An 18,017-nucleotide genomic window follows, 5' to 3' on the forward strand; every position below is an offset into this window, starting at 1 on the left:
AAGGACTGAACCACTAGTGACATGTCTTTTTGGAAGATGTACAGCCAACCAATCCTACTTTCTGGGTTCTGTTTATGAGTAAATTTCTATTCAATGAATTATACAAGAGTTAACATTTAGCTGTAAGAGTTTACCTAAGATGGTCTTGAACGCCATTGTGAAGTCCAGATATGCAGTGGAAATTGATTTGCCCTCATCCATTGCCTCAGACTTTTTTAAAGAAGTCAATCAGATTAAATGAGCAGAACCTGCCCTTGACAAATCTGAACTGGGTTGGGTTGAGAGTCTGTAGGCTACCTATATCCTTATTTATTAGTCCCATACAGATTTCTTCCATAACCTTACAGAGGAGACTGGTCAGGCTTATAGGTCTATAATTACCAGAGTCCACTGAAGCCCTACCTTTGTGCATGGGAATGACTGTTGTTGTCCTCTATTCATCCTGCACAAGCACATTTTGAGACTAACACTGAATAGCCTTTGCAATGTATCTGTTCGGTCATGTTTCAGGCTAACCAAAAGGCAGCCTGGTATGTTATCCAACCTCATGAACAAAGTGTCTTGAGAACATTCTCCTTGGGAAATTTGTAGGGGTGTAGATGTGAGTATTTGTTCTGAGAATACTGGAAGGGACAGGGGAGGGCTGAAGTTAAAGCCAAATTTGTCTGCTAAAACATTAGTTACATCCTCTGGGTCCAAGTATGTGATATCATTTATTATAACCTCTGTGTAGTGCAGGGCATTGCTTCTGAGAATTTGAACATACTTAAAGAAGGTTTTCATGTCATCTTTTGCCTGGGAGGCAATTTTAATTCACATCTGTCTTTGGCTGATTTAATTAGGATCCAAAGTTCCCTGTTTAGTTTAACAAGAGTGTTTTTGGCTTCTTAAAAGTTAAACTTATTTTTGCCTGCAATGTGTGTTTTTTAGAACCTGTTTATATTAGAGTTCCACCATAGGAGGTTATTTTTGAATTTGGAGTTGTATTTGTTTCTGAGGGGGCAGATGTGCCCATGCAACTATTTTCATATGCAAAGACTCTGGCAGTAATTGATTCTGCATAAGCAGTGAAATCATGAAAGTGGAAGGGGATTTTAAATTTAACCAAGTCATCACTCAGTTTTAGTAGATTAGCCTTTGCATAGTTTCTGAATACTAAGGTATAAGAGGATGCTTCAGACTTCCATCTTAAGGTGAATGTGGTTGACTTGTATTCAGATACAACCAGAGAGTAGGTTACAAATGGTGGGGAGCAGAGGTGCCCCATATTGGTAAGGATCAAGTCCAAGGATGTTATGCTTTGGTAAGGGTGCAGACTAATTGATACAGAGTGTTTGTACGATGAAGTCTAGGAATATCTGCGCATACATGTTTGAGGATGTATAGGTCTCCCACTTTAGACAGGGATAGTTGAAGTTTCCTAGGACAATGGTGCTTGGTTTAATATATAGGGATGCCATACTAGACAGGCAGGAGGTATGAGTTGAGGGGGAAAAAGGGGTGCTATAATTAGCTATGATATAATAAGGGGTTGTGTTTACAGTAAGTTGAACATGGAGGAGTTCCAGTTTGCACCTTGTCTAATTAGTAAGGAGTAGAATTTTAAGAATATAGAGACACCTCTGCTTTTAGTGCCTTCATCTAATGCAGTGGGCCTGTATGAGTGATGGACATTAAAGCCTAGCACTGCTGTAGTGTTTTTACTCTGTGACAGTGGATATTCTCAGAGCTCCAGCATCTCTCTCTTTATATAGACCAGGGAGGTATGTCTTAAGTGATTTACACTCATATGTACAATAACTGTGTCATATGTGCACTTGTGGTGCAAGGACTTTAGTGCTTGCAGAATGTGGTGAATCCTGGCACCTAACAAGCAATTGACCGTGACCTTCTTATTGCACAGCCTGGTGTGTGGAACATCAGTATGTCTCACTATGAACTCGCCAATAATAGAATATTGGATTGTACGGTGGTTTGTCTTACGGACGTTTGACTTGAGATAATGTGACTCTTGAATGTATGTTTCATGGTGGTGTTATGTGTTTGTGAGGATAAAAGGTTCTTAAGTCACATTTAAGTGGCCTTTGTAGTTTAGGTAGGTTACTTTTAAGAGCGTCAACATATATAGGTCTACCTGCTTGGTTTCAGTTGCAAGTGATTGGTTTAGTGTGGTGTTGTGTGGTACTGACAACCTGCTTGCTATTTTGTAAGAGTTTTGTCTCCATTAACATCATGTAACTACATCTCTCACACACTGTGTCAGTTTGTTTAAGTAATAGATAGGTGTCAAACATGAAGCAATTGCTACAATGTACCATGATACCCATTTTAACCAGCATGGTTACAGAGAGGATGGAAAGTGCAAATCCATAGTTCTAGTTTTTTACTAATGTGAGCTAAAGGGAGAATAACAGCTAAGAGGTTAAGAGTTGATTTACTGAACTGCTGTCAAAAACAATGAATCTAACTCTAGTCTAAAATGAACAATCTACGTTTACACATGAACCAGGGCCTTTTCGGGCAACTAATAACTATCAAGTACACTAGGAATTTGGGGAATAAGTTACATATTAAAAGTTAAGGTTCTAAGTGCCTGACTCTATAGAGTGCACAGTTAAAACACAACTGCAAAATGAATAAGATCAGAAAAATAATGCTTTCTGCATATGTGAAATTCATACTTTCATTCTACACATTTTTGTCTGGTTATCCAATCTCACTATTCAAAAAAAAAACACCACCTCTTTTTGCATGCTTTTGCTTTACACATTAGCAGCTTCTCCATTTTTCTACCTGGTGTATTTTGCAGATTTAGTCCTTGCATAACGCATTTGCCAAAACTCTCTGTTAATACCTGTTAGGGTAAATGTGCTAACTACAAACACTTTTCAATTAAAACTTCTTTTGCATTAAGTGCCCACTTCTACTTACCTTTTACTAACAAATTTCTTATAGTTAGCATATGTGATATGCATATATTAATTGTTACTATCAAATACATTTTTTTTAGAAAATTTGTAACTAACATTTCATTTTTCTCTGTTTTGCTTGTATTTCACTGTTGAGCTGAGCCTGCTAGCCCTTCTAATGTCCACCTACTCCTCAGGTCTCTCCTAAAAAAGCAGCCTTAGGCTCAGTTAGACAGTAAACACCCAGTTAGTCAATTTCAAACAAAATAAATAAGTAATTAAATAAAAGAAAAAGAAAAATCCTCAATTCTAGCCAAAGCTTCATTAATGTTTTAAAGCTTGGTATTTCTGGCACTTAGTGTTTTTGTGTGTGTACATGTTTGCCAGACAAAGATGACCATCCTCACGTCACCCAGAAAAGTCTGGGGCTTGCAATTTCTTCAAACTCTGAACAAAAAAAATAAGTAAGCTACTCATTCGAGTACAGCATTCAAGCACACCACAAAATAACCATGATCAGTAAAATAAATAAATAAATATAAACATTTGCCACTATAGAAAATACAATACTTTCTCACTATTAAGTCACTGTAGAGTTATTTATTTATTTATTTTACATTTGTTTACCGGGATGGTCCGACTGGGACAGTGCCCATTTTCAATGGAGGCCCAGGAAGAAAAGCCCCAGTCTAACTTATATACAAATTACCACATAAGTAATAAAAATTATATACAAAAACTGACAAAAAAAATGAGTGTTAACACATCTACAGGATAAAAATGTAAAAACAAAAATATATAAATAGTATCAAATAGAACAAGACTTTAAACACTTGAATATAGACAAATATATGACTGAATTTATATATGTAGAGAAATGTAACATTAGTTAGGAAATTAAGCAGGGAGAATCACTTAGGCAAAGTAGTGCATAGTTAGTAATACTTCCATGGTGAGAATTGTAGCTAGGAATGTACTTATAGAGAAGTAGTGTTGTTAGAAGGGATATGTTAACAGAGTTAGTACTTACAGCCAAATTGTAGAAGTAATGCCAAGTTAATAATTAACCTGGAGTGTTACATGTGCAAAGCCAGGATTCAAATAAGTGTCTTTTGAGAGATACTTTGAAATGATTAAGATTGCTTATGTATCTAATACTATGTGGAAGGGTATTCTAATTTTTAGCAACAAAGAGTAAAGAGAGTTCTCTGCTGTATTGGATACTTTGGTTACTTGGAGTAAGTCTTTGTTAGATGATCGAAGAGTATGAATGTTAGAGTACGGTTGTAAAAGATTTTTTAGGGAAGGTACATTGTCAGAATTGTGCATTATTCTGTGAGCCATTATTAAGTGGTCGTAGTTCATAATATGAGGTAGTTCCAACCAAGAAAGATGTTTTAGGCATTGACAGTGATGGGGTGAATGTGTGTGGAATCTGTTGCAAATTTGACAATCTTGTTATAGCATGATTTTAATTTAAAAAAACAAAAAAATGGGCAGTGGCAAATATGCAGTCAAAAATGAATTTATTTGAAGCGCTTTTCATCAGCTCCAACAGCTGACTTCATCAGAAAAACAATCAATTAGTACAAGCATATTATATATACGTAAAGACCAATTAGTTGGTACTAATTTAAAGAAACAATACGTGTTCGTTCCCTAACTATAAAAATAAAATACATTTCCAAAAAGGTCACATATTAACTTCACAAACTACTAACATTGATTTTTTTTTTTAAATTCTAATTAAATATAAAATCGTACTGAATAAGAGTATAGAGAATCCACCTTTGAGACCACTAGTGGACAGTAGAGGATCACCAACTTATTCCTGTGCAAAAGTTGTAGACGCTATCCTGCAAAAATACTTAATTAATGAGTCTCAAATCTGCAAAGACTCTTGGTCCTTTTTAGATAAGATAGGATCATTGGAGTTTAATGTGAACTACAACTTTCTCACTATTGATGTGAGAGATTTGTACACCAGCATACTTCATGATACAGCATTGGAATGGGTGGCCCTCATGCTTGTGAAACATAATGCAACCACTAGAGAAATCAATTTGGTTTCAGTACTTATGGATTTAGTACTTTCTAACAACTATTTTATGTTCTCCAATGAATTCTTCTTGCAAAAGGTAGGAGTAGCTATGGGGTCCCCCTGTGGGGGTAGCATAGCAAATTTAGTAATGGCATATTGGGAATCAGAGTATGTTTTTAAGGGTGATAGGTTTTCTGATACATTCATATTCTACGCCAGACTTTTGGATGATATCTTCATTCTCTTTAAGGGAAATGAAGGTGACAGTGAACTCGTTTTGGATTACCTTAACAACACAACTGATTTCCTTCAATTTACATCTACATTTAATTGCAATACCATTGCATACTTAGACATTTGCCTAAATAAGAACTATGATTTGAACACCTTTACAGCTAGGATATACAGGAAAAACACTTTTCTGCACTACACTAGCAGTCACCCCTTTCATCAAAAGAAATCTGTCATCAAGGGGCAATTAGTAAGAGCATCTAGGATGGTCAACTTGGATGACGAGTTCCTTGAGTGTGGAGTACTCAAGAATATGTTCCTTCGCAGAGGGTACCCCGAACCCCACATAGACATGCTTATTCAGGAGGTAATTGACAAAAGACGTAACAATGTATATATGCCACTTCTAAGTGTCAAACCCATTGTGTTACCCATAAACCCAGGAACTAACCTGGAGGAAAATGGGAATATAAACACTAATAAAGATTTAACGGAAAATACAGGTTATATGGGTACAAACATTTGCACTAATTTTATTACTACTTACAGTATACACAGTAACCATTGTCTAGCCATCTTGAGAAAAAACTGGGACCTATTTAAGATGTACCCTGATATCCATCAGAAGATAGGTGAAGGTCTTAGAGTGACCTTTAGGAAAGGAAAGGAAAAAATCTGAAATCACTACTAGAAAAGCAGGATATGGGAGTGGTAAGAAATCCGGGCATGTCCAAATGCCTGAATTGTAATCATTGTAAATTTGTGGATGAAACTAATTCCTTTCAAGTCAATGGTACAACGTATAGACTGAAGGGTAGATATAACTGTAATTCCACCTTTGTTACATACTTAGCAAGGTGAACATCCTGTGTAGTGTACTACATAGGTAAAACAGAGAGAAGACTACGAGACAGGATGTACGAACACCTTTATGCTATAAAGAAGTGTAAACTTGAAAATGCACTAGCAAAACATATATCCTGTTATAAGGATCATTGTTTTAAATTTATAGTTATAGATCAAGTTAAAATTGATACTAGGGGAGGCCCAAGACCTCTCAAACTTGAGGAACTCGAGTTAACCTGGCAGGTGAGACTAAATGCATACAGTTCCCCAGGGTTGAATGACTCTTGTTCGATCAGCAGTGTGTTGAAATTAAATAGCCTAAAGAGGTGAACAAATATGAGTAAATTATGTAACATAAAGTAAAAAGCACAATTTCAGTTATTACTATATACATATTTTAAATTCTTTATGTAATAATATGGTCCTATTAATTAGGTGGCATTTCCCCTTAAATGGTTTGTGTCCGGGTGTCTCACTCTACCTAATTTTATTCAATACGATTTTATATTTAATTAGAATTTTTTAAAAAAATCAATGTTAGTAGTTTGTGAAGTTAATATGTGACCTTTTTGGAAATGTATTTTATTTTTATAGTTAGGGAACGAACACGTATTGTTTCTTTAAATTAGTACCAACTAATTGGTCTTTACGTATATATAATATGCTTGTACTAATTGATTGTGTTTCTGATGAAGTCAGCTGTTGGAGCTGACGAAAAGTGCTTCAAATAAACTCATTTTTTACTTCATTTTTGACTGCATATTTGCCACCGCCCTTTTTTTGTTTTATGATTTTAATTTACTTAGTTCTGACTTTTTGAGGTTGGCAGGTATGGAGGATGCATATAAGAGTGAGGAGAGAAGGTGGGTTCTAGCTATGACTATTCTTGCAGCATCTGTTAAAGTATTTTTTGTTTCTATACATTGTTCCCATTTTCTTGTGAACCTTTTTGATTGTGTTAGAAATGTGTATGTCAAACTTTAGTCTGTTGATTATGACGCCTAATAGTTTTGTTTGGGCATCTGGGAAAATCCTAGCATTATTACTGGCAGTGATACAAAAGCTAGCTGGGAGGTTAGTAGGTTTAGATGGATGAAAGATCATAGGTTTAGTTTTATTAGGGTTGAGAATGAGTTGTGAGTTTGCTAGCCACGTTTCAATATCAGAGAAGGCTTTTTGTGTGACTGTAACAAATTGAGTTACTGTGGATGCCGTACATATGAGGGTTGAATCATCTGCACATTTATGACAGATGCTTGAGAGGATTATTACAATGGTAAATGAAATCCTCACCATAGTGCAGTCTGCTACCCCATAAAATGGCATCAAGGAGGCAAGAAACTCAACTACAAAATAAAATTTCATCAGCACTACAGCCCACACTCAGGTCACTTAGGAGTGTAAGAAATCAGAAAATAACCACCTAGAATGACTCTGAAACATAAGCACTACAGATCAGATAAAAATTCAGAGAGTCAAAGAAATTTTATTGTCATTTAGGAAACGCAAGTGCTACCTAAACTAAATTTCAAGTGTCAGCTCTTTTATAGGAAAAAAACTTACACAAAAAGACAGATATGATAGGTATTCAAGAATAAACAATAGCTGTAATACAAAACTAAGTATCTGGGTAGCTGGAGTACATGCTTGTACATTATTTATACACACTGGACAACACTGATTAATAGATGATTGACCCATGAAAAGAAAAAGTGCACTATACACAGAGGTAAGTGAGTGATACTGCACATAAGAAAGTGATTAGAATTGCACTTGAATGACAATATATTAATTTTAGCATGCAATAAATAAATAAATAGAATTACTGCATGAAAAAAGGAAAAGAATGAGACAGTAACACTCTATTATAGTTGTGATACATCCAGATTTACGTCTGCATTAATGAGACTTATTGCAGTTGGACAAAAACTGTTCATGAATCTGGAGGTCCTGCATTGGACACTCCGTAATCTTCTACCAGATGCAAGTTTAGTGAACTAACCATGTCTGGGGTGAGAATTGTCATTCAGTACACTTCTTTTTTTCTCCTTTTTTTTTAAAGATAAAATAAATATTACATATACTATACACACTCAATGAAAGAAATATATTTAAATATACACACATATATTTTGTGTGGTTGTCCTTCATGTAAAGCTTGGTGGAAAGGAAATTAACACAAAATGGTGGCAATAGGAAATATTGAAACTACCGGCATGGCTGTTCCCTTGTATCAGAAGGGATGCCCAAAAAAGTCTGTTTTACACATTTGACTGGTTTTAATTGGCTTCACTGGATAAATACAAGGTTGCGACTATCTCCAACCTTGTGTGCTGCTGTCTGTCATGTGATTAAGAAACTGTGTATTAACAGTGAAATGCAGTGCAAAGAGTTCATGTGGCTGTTAACAGGTCTGCAGGCACAACAATGCCCATTCCTGGACAATAATCACTAGATGTCTAAATGAAGCCCAATATCCAGTATTAGACTCAATAGCTAGTGAAAGCCATGCCTCCTAATAAAAAAATTGGTAAACTGCTGTATTAATTTGATAGAAACAGTCTATTAAAATTAGAAAAGCAGTACAGTTTTAGTTACTGAGCTGTTGTTTCGAATAACATGAAACTCTTGGTTGGTGGTTACACAATTATAAACTTAAGAATGCAGCAATTTGACAAAAAAATGTGTCAAGTCTGGTAATTTGACACCAGATTTCAAACAGAACATTGTACAAAATATATTATCCTTCCTTGCTTGTACAGCCACTCTTTTCACACCTGCTCTCACAAAAGCTGGAAGTGCTCACTCTTTCTTATAAACTACTAAGCACTATGTTCAAAACTCTCAGGGATCCTAAAATCTGGAGCCAGGATGCAGCCTCAAGAACTCCACCATCTAAAAGTAGCATTTGATAACAATGTGAAAGTCCTGTCAGTATCTCAGTTCAGTTCTGTAACTGGACTACATTTACCCTTACTCAAACATATTACAGATGTCACTTATTTGATGAGCGAATTGCAGATTTATTTATCTGAGAATGTTTCATAATAAATGTCTTGCCTTTGCTGTAAATGCCACTGTTTACTATTGCAGGTTTGTGGATATGGCCACAGATACACAGATGTAAGGACAACTCTACTGCTTACCTACATTTGCCTGTATTTTATTAAGTAGTGAGTGCCAGCTGCTGCAGCGCTCTTAACTGAAAATATATCTGTACTTTTAATGTACATGGTTTCTGTACTAATGTACTTTGCAGACAAAGAAAAATAATTTTCAGTTTACTTCATAAACATGTTCTGTATCATTTTTGCAGGCAATGCTCTTAACAGCCCAAACTGTTGTTTTTATCTCAGTCTCGGAACAAAGCTGAACATTTCTGAAGTTTACCCAATTACAGCAACCCCCTACCCCCACCCCGTTCTGGACCTGAGCAATAGGGTTGCCACCTTTTCAAATGCCCAAAGTGGTACAAACGTTAGATTTACCCACGGCCAGTACAAAGGACAGAACTTCACTTTTTTGTCTAAATAAAAGCTTATTCTTGTAGCATTTTAGTTGCCTATTCTGCTTCTTATACCATTTAGGTGTTTCAGTCACTGTTTTATGCAACTACTACATGAAATATAGGAAATAATTTGTCCTAAAATCTCAGGACATTTGCTATTTTTTCAATTTTTTTTGCAGGACACAACTGCCCAAAGAGGGACTGTCCCTCGCAAAGTGGGACAGGTGGTAACCCTACTGAGCAATGCCAGTCAGGGGAGAAAAGTACTTACAAGCTCAGTGCAAATAGTCCGACATGCAAAGTCAGCAGATTCCTTAAAAGATCTGAACTGAACAGGGCATAGCATTCAACGGAATCAGGACAAATCCAGAAGGAATCAGGGACAATTCATTAAAATAATAGTACTGTTAACTTGAGATGTAGGCAGACACAAAGAATGTGAATTAATATACATTTTCTGAGGTACATAAAAGACATAATTCTACTTATCATTATTTACTAAATGTAATGTACCATTGGGGATTAAAAGGAACTGAGCTAAAATCTGAGTTAAAATCGAAGACATTTGAGATATATCAAACAAGAGACTCTGCCTCAAGCTTTGAAGAGGGGAAACAAAACAACAGGCACACTTCAATGGATGCGCGTGAACTCTACTCTAGATGACAACATTGCTGTAACTAATGTCGTCATTAACTGAAAGCACTGCCCCCTGCCCCAGAAAACTTACCTGACGGACTGTTCCTTAGGCTGTGCGCGCAGCTGGCCAGGTTACAGCGCCGCACTGGCACCACAAGTGGGGGCCTCCTACTCCCAGGACCATTTAGTAGTTGTTGGGCGGCTGGTACCAGCACACCCGCTCCTCTGACCAGCACCATGTCCAACCACTATTCTGTAACAAAAAGAGCAAAAAAAAAAATGACTGGGTCTCTCCTGCCGAAAACCGCCTGAGTATGGAGCGAAACGTGGCACAGCGCTCCTTCAAGGAATTCAGTTTATCTTCAAAACAGAAAGGAACGACTGCTATAAAATAATTATAAAACTGTTTTTAAGTGCACTTTTACACCCGGAGAAGAAGGCTGACCAAACAATCCGGACACGCCTCTTCAATTCCATTGGTCTGCTTGTAGAAATAGGGCGGGGCATAAAAAGGCACGCGGACAGAGTGCGTGTGTGTGTGTGTGTGTGTGTGTGTGTGTGTGCGTGCGCGCGTGCGTGCGTAGATTTCATTGCTACATAGTGTTATTTGAGTTGAGCCGTTCAGATGTAACTGGTGTGTAACATTACGTTATGATACGATATGTCAGTGACCGCAGCTGCAACAATGTATATCATGCATTTCCTTTATAAATAAACATCTATAGTGTGTGTGTGCGCGTGTGTGTGCGCATTCCCTGTAAACATTAAAAGGTGTTTACAACCAATTCCTAAACTAAATTTAAACTGTACAATATCGTCCACTGATTTACATTCAAAAAGCGAAGTACTGCTGTAGCCACTCTTGTTCCGTGTTTTCTGAGCGCTTTTAATAATTGTTTATCTGGGGTATTCCTTATAGACATCTGAAAATGTTTACAAATAGTAAAATTGTCAACGGAATCTCTACCTGTCTTGCTTAGAAGTATATATGTCACTCATGTAAAGATTGCAGGGTTAACCGGAGAACACTGTGCGCACTGTTAACAAAAGTGATTTTGCAACATACTGTACTACAATATGCCTCTCCAACCTCTTAGCACAAGAAATCTGGACAAAGCCTAAAATAATGGGGGGGGGGGGCATAGGACAGATTTTAAATATTGGATGGGAGATAGGAAATTCACCCCGGGATCACTTCTGTAGCTCTGTTTGACACGGGCACAGGAAAATAATTTTCTTGGATGGCAAAAGCCAGGGTACCGTTTGGCTAGGCTTATATAGGCCCTAGGGCCAATAGCCTAGTACCCACCTATGAACCTATATTGCTCGTATAAACTTGTAAAGTTGTTAGAATAAAATGATTTGTACTAACACACATCTTTGAAGGATATGAAGTCTGAAACACAAATAATCTGTCATAAGTTAGTGACTTCAACCCTCAGTGATTTGCCAGAAAACCACACATTTTACTGTGAAGTGACCTAAAATACAGGCAAAAATCTCGACAGCTAGAAGGTATTGCTTTCATACATTCATCTTTCTAAGAGAGCACAAGTTGTACTTTATCAGAGAACAGCTTGATGGAAGACTTAAATATGCCAAGGTAAAAGGTAGATGAGGCTCAACAGTTTACAGGTAAGATAGGAGGAGATTAGATAAAACGGTGATATATAAACAATCTGCAGGAAAGTCTCCAGAAATAGATGGTATTCTGGTAGAAATTTGGAAGTTAGCACGGAGGAAAGTGATAAACATCTGGAACGTTTTGTTTAATATTTTAAAAGGAGGAGAAGCAGGTGCCTGTAATATCTAAAGACAATAAAAACCCATCAGATCCAACTTCATATAGGCCCATTTCAATTTTAAACTATGATTATAAAGTGTTTATGTCTATAAAAGCTAAAAGAATGGCAAAGGTGATGTCAAAATTGATGGATATGGATAAATATGATTTTGTGGAAGGAAGGCAAATATTTGACAATATTAATAGAACAATGATGGGAAGCAGAATATAAGAATATGCTGCTGTTGTTAGTGGATCTTGATGCAGAAAAAGCATTCAACAGTGTAAGCTGGAATTTTATGAGTAGGGCAGTGGAAGCAATTGCATTTACTGATACAACAATTAGATCAGTTAGGAGGATATATAACAGATCAGAGGGAAAAAATCAAAGTGGGAGGGTTCCTCTTTGATACGTTGTACCTGAACAAAGGAACCAGGCAGGGGTGTCCTCTTTCTACTTTGTTATTTGCATTATATTTAGAACCACTGGCAAAGAAAATAAAAGGTTCAGAAATTCAAGCATATAATTGATATGATATTCAAGAAAAGTCGGCTTTATTTGCAGAAATATATTATTTTTTTACCTCACAGAGCCAGAAAAGGACATCTCAGTGTTGAGACCTTCTGAAACAGTTCTGTTTTTTTTTTTTTTTTTAGATATAAAATTAATGACAATAAAACAAAGGCTATAGCCATAAACAATGTACCTACACATGAACTGGTTCAGCAATACCCATATTTATGGGGACATGACATAATGAAGAATCTAGGAGTGCAGGTTAAAAAGGATTCTGTTATGCCAGCTAAGGATATGTGGAAAGCGAGCAAACAAAATGTAATAGAAAAACTGAGCAACTGGAAGCTCTTTCCTATGGATATGGATAGCAAGATGCAAGCAGTAAAAATGATTTTAGTCCCATTAGTTTTATATATGTCGGGCATATTTTATATACAGGTGTACTTCAGTGTTCACATTCAGAACAGCAACCGTCAGTTCAAAGCCCATTAACAAAGTCAGACAGATCAAATTACACTAAGCTGGCAGTGAATGCACTAGTTAATGCTGACTGGACAGAGACTGTGCACAGACTTCTGATAGCCAGTGAGTGCCTTTTGGAAATAGTCAGTCACTGTGTGTATGGACAACATGTAGTAAAAAGATGCACATTGGTTTAGAAGCTGCTGTACTAATTTACATTGTAGTAAGTTGTCTTTCATTCAGTTATTTAAAGAAGATGCCACCAATCCGCCTTTGGTTCCAGATCCACATTTAACTACCTGCTGTTTTTTTACCAAATAGTGCCCGTCAAAGGTAAAACTGCATTGCCTAACTGTGTTTTACAGGGTTTCAGATAGCTTTGTACTCTTCAAGCAATACTTCTAATGCAGGCTGCAATGGCATTTGGCACATTTGGTCCCTAATTATTTTCATGGAAACAGGATGACTCCAGCATGGCTTGACATTAATTATAATGTCAAGACTTGTGGAAACAACCTAGGAAATAATGGAATGGTGGTGCCAAATTCAACCAGAACCTTCAGTTGTGTTTTTAAAGTATATTTAATTTGTGCATAAGTGAAAATAAGAACTATTACAAGAGGGAAAGTTTGTAGCAGAACGTGACTTTTTAAGTTGCAAATATTATGCTAGATATATTATCTTTATTTATAAGATAACAATTAAATATAAAATGGGAAAGTTAAAAAGTTTTACAAGGACAGGACTGACTATATACTAGGTAGAGAACATGAATCCTCACAAAAAGACTAACTCTGGTAAAAAGATACAGTTGTTGTTGACAAAACTTCTGCTGCTGCTTCTGATGTAGAATCAGTGAACAGCAATTGTGTCTGTTTATTTTCTGCTTATGATATAGAATCAGATTCTGCTATGAGGAAGAAGAATATACACTTCAAAATGATGCACAAGGAGGAAACATGAGAATAAAGAGGACAGTTTCATAAAATGAAAAAGTAATTAATAATGCTATTTGCCTCTCCACTAGCACTTTAAAAGAAAGCACAATATATTTTGTTGACAGAGATTTGCTGTTTATGCCCATTAGTTATTTAAATGGTTTTGACTTATGCTTTTGCATTAATAAATGTAGAAATATGAATATTTGGATTATGTATAAAAAATGTGGTTTATGAAGACAAGTTAATTTGTCAATTTGGAAATTTCTTTTTGTACTTCCTTATGTTCCATCTATACATACATTTGAACATTTGGCTTTTAAATGATGCAAGTAGGACTTGCTCAAAATTGTAAATAAACGCTGTCAATATATTGGTTGAATGACTGAACAAGGATCGGTTAACTATTGCTAAAATATTTTCTTTGTCCTTGTGTATGTTACCTATTGTGCCTAAGTCACTTAGACGTCCACCTGAACATCCAGTAGCTGCCTCATAATAAGTCTAGTGGTCATTTTCTGAATGATTATCTTAGGTTTTATGTGGATTATGTTAGATCCAAATTAAAACACACTCAAAATAATGCAGGTACTGCATAAGATACTCCTAGAATAAGATATGTTACTAGTATCGCCGATGTACTATCACTGAACCGATCTATTTCATATGATAGAAAGACCATATGATTGAAACTGAGAACAGCGAATCCCTGAACATTGAACCAGCTTCTCATCTGGAAGCCAGCATAATGAAATACAGTGTTTTTGCAGGGAGCAATCCCCCCTGCACCCACCACCACCCCTACATATTATATATACCAACTCCAAGATTGCTCCACATTGAGGAAATGGCAAATACCTGACCCCAAAAAATACCATCTTCCAAAGGAAAAGCCAGTATGACTCTCCGAGATTTGATCTTCTTGGTTTCAATCATATGGTCTTGGGATCATATGAAATAAACCCATCACAGAACACATTGATTTCCCATTCTTTAGGTATGAGGGCAAGTAGATGTTGGCTACCTAAGGAAAATGCATAAAGAAATGCACTAAATGGCTTTCTATTAAGACATTAAGAACTATCCTGACCAAGGATAACTTTTTGGACTGTGATAAACTTTATTGGCAAGTTAAATTTACAGTGCCCACAACCTAAAATAGTCCAGTGAAGGCAATGGTAGGAGAATATCTGTACCTATGATATGCATATTAACATCTTCATGCTACACTTAGATTCATGGTATTATTACCTAATTAACATCTTCATGCTACACTTAGATTCATGATATTATTACCTACAGAATATTAGGATTGTCTGCAAGGGGATATTGACACTTTACAACACTTTTCCCAGTATCCTATTGAGACTGCAACTGCTTTTTTTCTTTAACTTTTCAAATCTACAGTAGCTTAATATACTGATTAAGGTAGTAAGAGATGGTAGTTTGAGTAAGAAGTATATAGTAAAACAATGGTCAAAAATACATCAAAGAGAAATAACAGCTACCATCAAGAGTATCACTGATAACATTTTTTTGCTTTAATGTATGACGTTTAAAAATATGCTGTGATCTGCACAGACTTCTTGATAATATGAATGAAATGAAAGTTAGATTCTTAGAAACAGATTATAATAAAAGTTTGCTGAATATAAATATAGAACTGGTAAATCAGATGGATAGGACAGTATTATTACAGTATAAGTTAATTAGATTAAAAGATTTTGATAAAGTTAGATTTATTATCAAGTTTTACAAACAAACAAAAGGTTATTAAGATAAAGTTGCAAAACATCTGGAAGTTTTAACTTTTAACCCGTAGGTGAAGGCTATCATGGACCCTTTCCAATTGCTGACATTTAAAAATGGCCTCAACCTTCTCAGAGTTATTATACCTATTCATAATGAGGCTGAGAGTACTGGAGTGAAAAGTAAATGGGTTCTACTACAAATGTTAACATACGACTAGCTTGTGACACACTTCCTTGCTGTCGCTCACTCGTGTTGGCAAGTGCCCTAACTCCTACCACCCTGATTCCTGTGCATTACCAATAAACTATCTATCCTTCCCAGAATCCTACCCCTAACCCTAAAAACAACTCCCTGTCTCTCCCTAAACCTAAAATCCCTCTCTCTAACCCTAACTCTGAGTCCACTCCTGATCACTCCCTAAACCTAAAATCCCCCTCCCTCAAACTTGGAACCAATTCCTGGTCATTCCCTAAACCTAAAATCCCCCTCCCTAAACCTAACTTGGAACCAACCATTGGTCACTCTCTAAACTTAAAATTCCCCTCACTTCCCTAACCCCAACTCTGATCCAACACTCGACCATTCCCTAAATCTAAACATTCCGCCCTCTGAGTCCACTCCTGATCACTCCCTAAACCTAAAATCCCCCTCCCTCAAACTTGGAACCAATTCCTGGTCATTCCCTAAACCTAAAATCCCCCTCCCTAAACCTAACTTGGAACCAACCATTGGTCACTCTCTAAACTTGTAACAAATCACACAACGAATTGACCTAGGTTTCGTCTGAAGAAGTCTAATAAAGACGAAACCCACTCTCTAAACTTAAAATTCCCCTCACTTCCCTAACCCCAACTCTGATCCAACACTCGACCATTCCCTAAATCTAAACATTCCGCCCTCCCTAACTCTAATCTAGCATTAACTACTGGTCACTGCCTAAACCTAAAATCCAAAAGACAAACAACAGGAACCAACTCCACTCTGCAGGTTGATTAAAACAATAAATTTAATGCGGAGTAAGTTGCACCCTCCAAGTGCAGCAAAAGGTACAGCAATATAAATAATAAAATTAAGCGATTTTCGTCCAGATGTTATCCAGACTTCTTCAAATATCAACTCTAAGTAACAAACTGTATAAAAAGCCCACGTCAAGTGATGCGGTCAAATGGGCAGTACTAAATTCATGAAATCTTTTAAAAAACGTTGTTTTAAACCAATAATCATTTCATATGAGTCATTTCCAACAGTAATTAAATAAAGGAACAAAAAGTAACTCTGCAGATCGACCCTAATAAGTTCCAGAACATTACGTTACACCTATAAAAGCTTTTGTAGTAACATTAATATCACAAATTCATTCATACTAGCCTATATGTTAATCCTAAATGTTACATTTAGAGACAACATCCAGCAGGTAGTGGGAACATAAAGCCCCATACTGTCCCCATGTTGAAAAGTTTTTAATATAAAAATACATCACATCTAACAAACTAGAATCTATTTTAACTCTAATAAATAGTCATTTAATAAACATAGAGTTACACACACGTAACAGTACCAAGTTCATTTAATTTATATACGTGTGCCTAAACGTAGTTCATTATATATACATTGTATTATCCTGTTCAGTAATTAATCAGATGACCTAGGGAAAGACATATGCCACATATTTACTCTATACTCTCTTTGCCTACCTAGTTAATAAAGATGTGTATATTTATGTGCAAAATAAATATGAGAAATCAAGATATATCTCAATTCACCTTAGTAAGCTTTTTAATTTCAATATGCATGCTACTGAATAAGTTTCATTTAGGCCTGGATAACTGCAAGCATCGAGTCTAATCTGCCAACTTAACTCACTTTTTTCAAGAAGTAGTTTAACCATGTTTTCCTCAGATAACCTTCTAGTGTCTTGTGAAGCTATCTGCGTTATAACTTTAAATCTAAAATAATGGTTTGGATTTGTCTCACAATGTCTTACTAAAGCGTTGTCCATTTTATGCTTCTGGATAGCGTAAATGTGTTCATATATCCTTTTGTGTAGTCTACGGTCGGTCTTACTGACGTAGAAAGCTGGACAACTTTTGCACTGTGCCAAGTATACTACTGACCTAGTGTTACAATTAAACTTATCTCTAATATAGTAAGTATTGTTCCTAATCCAGAACCTGTTACCCACCTCAATATGTCTACAATAGCGACACACGTCACATCTATTCATGCCTGCATTCCCCTTAGTTGGTTTCCATGGCATTTCTAATAAACTTTTTATATTCAGACCCCTCCTATAGGTAATATTGGGATGTTCACCTATTTTATTGAATATTTCCTTGTCCACAGACATTAGGGGCCAGAATTTCCTAACTATCTTTTGAATTTCTTCCACTA

The 18,017-nt window shown here is 36.2% G+C and overlaps 1 protein-coding gene across 1 annotated transcript in view; it reads right to left on the reverse strand.

Moving 5' to 3' along the window:
- The window catches only part of LOC122809792 (carbonic anhydrase 5B, mitochondrial-like), a 293,296-nt gene extending 282,678 nt beyond the window's left edge, over positions 1 to 10,618 (reverse strand). The window contains exon 1 of the mRNA XM_044081533.1: positions 10,266 to 10,618. Within this exon, the coding sequence (XP_043937468.1) occupies positions 10,266 to 10,413 (148 nt within the window). The 5' untranslated portion in view covers positions 10,414 to 10,618. The remainder of the gene's footprint in view (positions 1 to 10,265) is intronic.
- Between the last annotated feature and the right edge of the window lie 7,399 nt (positions 10,619 to 18,017).

Source organism: Protopterus annectens, chromosome 8.part0 (assembly GCF_019279795.1).
Source record: "Protopterus annectens isolate FY-2018-M chromosome 8.part0, PAN1.0, whole genome shotgun sequence".
In the NCBI taxonomy this organism is placed as follows: Eukaryota; Metazoa; Chordata; order Ceratodontiformes; family Protopteridae; genus Protopterus; species Protopterus annectens.